Here is a 7,500-nt window from a genome sequence, read left to right on the forward strand (position 1 = left end):
GGGAGGCAGGCATCTGGACAACACTTGTCCTGTTCTCCGTAGCAGTCGTCGTCAGTGTAACAGATTTCAGGTGGCCCGCTGAATTCCCTGACTGGGGGGCAATGTGGTCGCACACGGGGGCACTTCCCTGGACGAACTGAAAGAAAGAAGGCATGGTTATCTTAAATCAGGTGTGCACTTAAACCTTATTGACACAGGGATAGTTTGGTAGCCACTAGTGTTACCTGCAAGTTAAATTACCCGGCAAGTAAGTGTTCACACAAGGATAGTTTTGAGGCAAGTTGACTAACTTTCCGTTGACATTGGGCAAGTGGAGGGGTAGTTTGCAAGTTGCTAGCACTAGCGGCTACTATACTAGCCTCATGTCATCTAGGCTCTTTACTCCCACCGATAAAGGAAATGGAAACATTCTCGCAAATATGAGAGAGAAAAGTGGTAGTTTTTGCAGCGCGTGGGAATTTGCTAAGATAATTATGTGCAACTTAAACAAAAACTCAGACTTGAGACTTACTGTGATCACAACACTCGTACTCGTTCAAGAAGTCATTCTTGCAAAACTTCTTGCAGTGCTTCCCGCCGAGACCGACAGTTCCTCCTGCAGCTGGTACTTGTCCACCCACGCCTCCACCAACACCAATGGGCTTCCCCACGACCACACCTCCACCACCAATGGGTCCAACTCCACCCACTCCACCAACACCAATGGGTTTATGTCCACCTAGTCCTCCACCACCAATGGGTCCAACTCCACCCACTCCACCAACACCAATGGGTCTATGTCCACCTAGTCCTCCACCACCAATGGGTCCAACTCCACCCACTCCACCAACACCAATGGGTCCAACTCCACCCACTCCACCAATGGGCTTATGTCCACCTAGTCCTCCACCACCAATGGGTCCAACTACTCCACCCACTCCACCAACACCAGGGGGTCTCTGGCCACCCCCTCCACCCACAGCGATGGGCTCGTGTTCGTATCCTTCGCCAAGGACACGGGGTCCTCCGCCGAATTCAGGGAACGGGTCAGCGGCACACAGAGCAAGGAGGTACATGGCTGTCAGTATCGTGTATGGCCTCATCTGTAAGACAACAACAGGACAACAAGTCTTCACAATGCTCGAGATGAGGAAACTATAACAACGCAACAGAAAAACGGCAAAGTCTACACAAGGGTCCGAAAAAAAAAACTTCGGTTGTTTATGCATATATATTGGCGCGTGTACACACACACACACACACACACACACACACACACACACACACACACACACACACACACACACACACACACACACACACACACACACACACACACACACACACACACACACACACACACACACACACACACACACACACACACACACACACACACACACACACACACACACACACACACACACACACACACACACACACTCTTCATTCTACCTTGACAGAGGCCGTAGTGTAGGTCGAACTTGGAGGGACGTGGCGACTCGATGGGATGTTCAACTTCTGAGGATATGACTCTGAGTGGCGCCGGCCAGGGTAGGAGGAGACTATGATATACATAGATAGGGCCGGGGGCCCTGTCGGGGTGGTGTCACTGGCCAGAGACATAACGGCCCACATGGAGAAACTGGGCTTCCCAGCTTCGACAGACACGTGTTTAAAGTGATGTGTGAACGTCCGACGTGTTCGACAACCAAATACCCCGTTCACACATCACTTTAAACACGTGTCTGTCGAACCGCGTTCGAGGACGAACCGTTGGACGGTGTAAACCCGGCTGCGTTTACACCAAGCGACTCCCGCCTGATTCTCCTCAGCCGTCATGAGTTAGTTTGAGCAGAAACGACGTCGGTTACAATCTTTCGTTTGACCAATCTTCAGAAGTCAAATTACCTTTGTGTCATATATCGAGAAAATAAATGGCGAAATGAAAGGAGCTAAACCTTTACGAATGCTAGATAGATTGATGAAGTGTTCTTGAAATGCTGCAAGCAAAGTCCTCTTCCAGCTATTCAAATTCACAGCATTTGGCGAGAATCGGCCAGGACTCGCTCGGTGTAAACGCAGCATTGCAGCTCACTTCACGAGCTTATTACAAGCGATACAAAGCTTGTTATGGGGCCCTGTTGTGGAGGGTTAGCGGACAAAATCAACATCCTTTTGAATGACATGGTCGATACATAAATGTCTATTCTGGATGAGAAGATGCTTTAGATCAGCCTTCCCCCTTCCCCTTCTCCTCGTCTTCCACCTTCTCTTCCTTCTCGTCCCCCTCCTCCTCGTCCTGCTCCACCTTCTTCTGCTAATCGTCCTTCCTCATCCTCCTTCTCCTCCCCCTTCTCTTCCCCGAAAACAGCCTCATGGGAAGAGAGTGAACATAAAAGTATGTTAGAGGACACAAAGATAGCATTAAACAAGATAATGGAAGAGGGAGGAAGAATAGTTATGATGGGCGACTTTAATTGCAAAGAAATCTGCTGGGAAGAAATGACAGTAATGGGTGGAGACGGCTCATGGGGAAACGCTCTACTTGAGATGGTTACTGACCATACAATGACACAATGGATACAGGAGAACACTAGGTATAGAAATGAAGAAGAACCATCGAGACTAGACCTAATAATTACATCTGAACCTAGAATAGTGGACAAAATTGAATATAAAACACCAATAAGTAAAAGTGACCACATATTGATTGAACTGGAACTTAATGAAGAAAAATATATGAAAAGAAATGAACAATATAGAAAAGGAAGAATGATGTATGAAAAAACAAACTTTGATAAAATAAGAGAATTCTTTCAAAAGGAAAACTGGGAAGAAATATACAAAGAAGAAACAACAGTAGAAGAGAAATGGAATATTTTGACCAAAATTTACAAAAAAGGAGTGGAAAAGTATGTCCCAAGACAAAAACAAGGAAAAGAATATGTAAAATGCTGGTACAACAAAAGTTGTAGGGAGTTAAAAGACAAAAGAGACAAAGCCTGGACCAGATGGAAAAAAGACAGAAGACCTGAAAATGGAAAATATATACCTGTTATAGAAATGAATATGTACAAACGTGCAGAGAGGAAAAGAGAAAATATGAAAAAGATGTCATAGAAAAGTGTAAAGATCAACCAAAACTATTCTACAGATTTGTAAACAATAAACTGAAAAACAAACAAGACTTGGAGAAATTAAGACAAGAGGGAGTTGAATACACTGAGGAAATGGAAATGGCGGAAATTATGAACAAACATTTTAAATCAGTGTTTACAAGGGAGAACATACAACCTGAAGAGAACGAATGGAAAGAGAAAGTCCCCCCTATGGAAGAAATAGAAGTAACAAAGAATGAAATATTAACACACTTGAGTAATCTTGATGTCAGAAAATCGCATGGACCAGATGAAATAGCAAACTGGATACTGAAAGAATGCAGGAATGAACTGGCAGACAAAATACATAGCATACTAAACAGTTCCTTGAAAGAAGGAAAAGTTCCAGAAGATTGGAAAAAAGCAAATATAGTACCTATATATAAAGGAGGAAATAAAGAAGAACCTACCAACTATAGACCAGTCTCTCTAACAAGTACAATAGCAAAAATTTGTGAAAGAATTATCAAAAGTAGATGGGTAAAATATTTAGAAACAAAGTGTTAAATCCAAGGCAATTTGGATTCAGACAAGGACGATCATGCGTCACCAATTTAATATGTTTCTATTCAAGGCTAATAGTACCACATAAGAAGTTGCTTAAGAAATTAGAAACTGAAGGAGGAATACAGGGCAAACTACTAAATTGGATGGAAGACTTTTTGCAAGAAAGAAAAATGAGAGTAGTGATAAGAGACCAGCACTCAAAATGGGATGAAGTAATAAGCGGTGTTCCGCAGGGAACAGTTCTGGCCCCAATAATGTTTGCTATATATATTAATGATATGGATGAAGGAATTGAAAGCTATATGAGCTACTTTGCAGATGATGCAAAACTACTGAAAAGAGTGAAAAATGAAGAAGATTGTGAATCACTACAGAGAGATCTAAATAAAGTACAGGAATGGAGTAGGAAGTGGGAGATGGAGTTCAATACAAAAAAGTGTAGTATAATGGAATTTGGAAAAAGCAAAAACAGAATAACAGGAGCATATAAATTGGGAGAAGAAGGAATAAAGAAAGTAGAAAATGAGAAGGACCTGGGAGTCATTGTTATGAATAATATGTCACCTGAGAAACATATAAATAAGATTTTTGGAGAAACTTATAATTTAATAAGAACAATCAAAGTTGCATTTACATACCTGGATGAAGAAATGGTGAAGAAAATCCTAATCACCCTGATAAGACCAAGATTGGAATATGCAGCAACGATATGGTCACCAAGTACAAAAAAAATTATAAAAAAACTTGAAAGAATACAAAGAGCAATTACAAAATTGGCACCAACACTCTCAAAACTATCATATGAAGAGAGACTAGAAAAACTTGAACTACAGACACTAGAGCAAAGAAGAGAGAGAGGAGATTTGATAGCTATTTACAGAATCATGAAAGGCATAGAAATTACTGATAGAGAGAATCTGATAAAATGGGATGACAGAAATACAAGAGGACACGGAAAGAAAATAAAAAAAGACAGCTATAGAAGAGATTTGAAAAAGAACAGCTTTCCTCACAGAGTAATAGACAGTTGGAACAAGTTAGATGAGAAAGTGGTGTGTGCAAAAACAATACATGAATTTAAAAATAGTTTAGATAAAATGAGATATGAAGACGGGACCTCACGAGCATAGCTCCCCTTCCCGTAAAATACAACTAGGTAAATACACACACACACACATATATATATATATACATACATATATATATATATATAAATATATATATATATATATATATATATACACACACACACACACACACACACACACACACACACACACACACACACACACACACACACACACACACACACACACACACACACACACACACACACACACATATATATATATATATAATTTTTTCTTTTCTTTTCAGAAAGTATACGCTGGACTCGTCGTTTACCAATTTATTCCGATGTTTCGAACCCTGTCCGGGGTTCGTCTTCAGGGCGATACAGTGGTAGCGATATAAAATCAATATAAAGGGGGTCTCCATCGTACACTGGGACAGGTAACCCTAGTAACCGTTACATTCCAGAAACAAACACACGTAGAACATATCAAAAATGAAAATAAAGACTATAATACAGGATGTATAAAACATCCATAAAATAAACACGGCCAGACTGCAAGAACACCAGAGGGCTGTCGGTAGGAGGGACATGAGTTCAGCTATTCTAAGACATTACGAGGAAACGAGTCAGGAGATGGATCGGCAGAATGCGGAAGTCAAAAACGGAGGAAGCGGAAAAAGTGTCAGGTTATTCCTAGAAGCTTGGAATAGTGATGAGAATAGTGAGAAGAGGTGCATTGCTTTAAATCCAATTTACAAAGGCAGCGAAGGACAGGCTGGAGAGGAATTATTCACCATAATTTGTTTTTATTGTGTGTTTTATTTGTATTATTACGACAGTAATTTGTTTTTTGGTATGTGTTTTGCATTACTAAATTTTTTTATGTAAGTTATTAACGGTGAGAGACTGTGTTTTTTATCCACTTTATGGTTCCAATTTCTTTGATCTGTGGCAGTGAATGCTTCGCGGGACATTTGTTCCAAGTGGTGCGTTTTAGGTTATCAGATGCATTGTGGTGCGTCCCAGCGTCCAATCTTGGTGGCTCTTTTTAATCTTCATTATTCTATTTTATTGTGAACCCTTTATGTGTTTATTTCATTGATGTATTATACATTCTGTATTATAGTTTTTATTATATTTTTGGTATGTTCTACTTGTGTTTGTTTCTGGAATGTAACGGGAGCGAAGGGCAGGCTGGAGAGGGAACATTCATCGTAATTAGTTTTTCGTTGGTGTTTTATTTGCATTATTACGACGGTTTTTGTTTTTTGGTGTGTTTTGTATTATTATGATTTTATTTATGTAAGTTATTAACGGTGAGGAACTGTTTTTTGTCCACTTTATTGTTCCAATTTCTTTGATCTGTGGCAGTGCATGCTTCGCGGGACGATTGTTCCATGTGGTGCTACCCAGTGTGCAGTGTGCAGAGTTTTTCAATCTTCAGTATATTTTCTTATTCATTTTATTGTAAACTCTTTGCGTGTTTATTTTATGGATGTTTTATACATTCTGTATTATAGATTTTATTTTAATTTTTTATATGTTCTGCTTGTGTTTGTTTCTGGAATGTAACGGTTACTAGGGTTACCTGTCCCAGTGTACGAGGGGGACCCCCTTTATATTGATTTCATATCGCTACCACTGTATCACCCTGAAGACGAACCGCGGACAGGGTTCGAAACGTCGGAATAAATTGGTAAACGACAAGTCCAGCGTATACTTTCTTCCAAAAATGGTTCCTGGACTCCAGCTATTTACGAATACATATATGAATATACATACATATATATAAATATATATATATATATTTATGTATATATATATATATATGTATATATACATATATATATATATATATATATATATATATATATATACAATTTCCGACAGTCGCCCTGGGAATCGAACCGAGGCCTAGTTTGATACCAAACCACTACCCAGGCCTCGGTTTGATTCCCGGGTTGGCTGTCGCAAATCATTTGTATGATTCTCGCTCTTACTAGCAAATCACTTCAGATATACATACATACATATATATATATATATATATATTATATATATATATATATATATATGTATGTATGTATGTATGTATATATGCAAAGAAATCACAAAACACGTGATAAACTATTTTTTTTAGAAACCGCCGGGAAATTGAAGAAACAGATACCGAACGTTTTCGTCTATTAAGACATTTTCAATGTAAAGAAAAGCAATACAGAAAGAAACAATAGATACATGAGAAGACAGAGGATATTCGGAAAGGTCCCATGTTACAAATTATCGTACACAATCTTGTCAATAATAAAACTGTCCAATTTAAATAAACCCAAACAGTTCATACTATTTTCAAAATTTCTTTTTATGTAACAAGATTCAATAATATTTCTTTCTACAATACTATTACAAGAAGTAATTACTTTTGAATTTCCCCAGTCAATGTTATGTCCATAATCCCTTTGGTGGACAAATAATCCACTTTACGCTTGCCTCGTTCTAATACTATATTTATGTTGACTTATTCTTTTATTTAAATATTTGCCTGTTTGGCTTATGCAAATAAAATCACAGTTTTTACATGGTACGCTATAAATACAACCTTTTTTTCCTTTTGGTGAATTTTAAATTAAAAAGTTCTTAATATTATTATTGTTTTTAAATACTACGTGGATACCAAATTTATTAAAAATGCTAGGATGATTGATTAAATTTTCATGGTACGGAATTATTAACATATTTTTATAATTAAATTGTTTAACCTGCGAAGTATTAACAAAA

At 38.5% G+C, this 7,500-nt stretch overlaps 1 protein-coding gene across 1 annotated transcript in view; it reads right to left on the reverse strand.

Moving 5' to 3' along the window:
- LOC143035938 (uncharacterized) overlaps positions 1 to 1,620 on the reverse strand; it is a 2,876-nt gene extending 1,256 nt beyond the window's left edge. The window contains exons 1-3 of the mRNA XM_076203165.1: positions 1,435 to 1,620; positions 512 to 1,082; positions 1 to 136 (exon numbers count right to left, since the gene is read on the reverse strand). The exon at positions 1 to 136 is cut by the window's left edge and continues 1,256 nt beyond it. Coding sequence (XP_076059280.1) covers positions 1 to 136; positions 512 to 1,082; positions 1,435 to 1,617 — 890 coding nt within the window. The 5' untranslated portion in view covers positions 1,618 to 1,620. The remainder of the gene's footprint in view (positions 137 to 511; positions 1,083 to 1,434) is intronic.
- Positions 1,621 to 7,500: the final 5,880 nt, after the last annotated feature.

The sequence above is a fragment of the Oratosquilla oratoria genome, chromosome 19 (genome assembly GCF_046742065.1).
Source record: "Oratosquilla oratoria isolate Oo_2021 chromosome 19, ASM4674206v1, whole genome shotgun sequence".
Taxonomy (NCBI): domain Eukaryota; kingdom Metazoa; phylum Arthropoda; class Malacostraca; order Stomatopoda; family Squillidae; genus Oratosquilla; species Oratosquilla oratoria.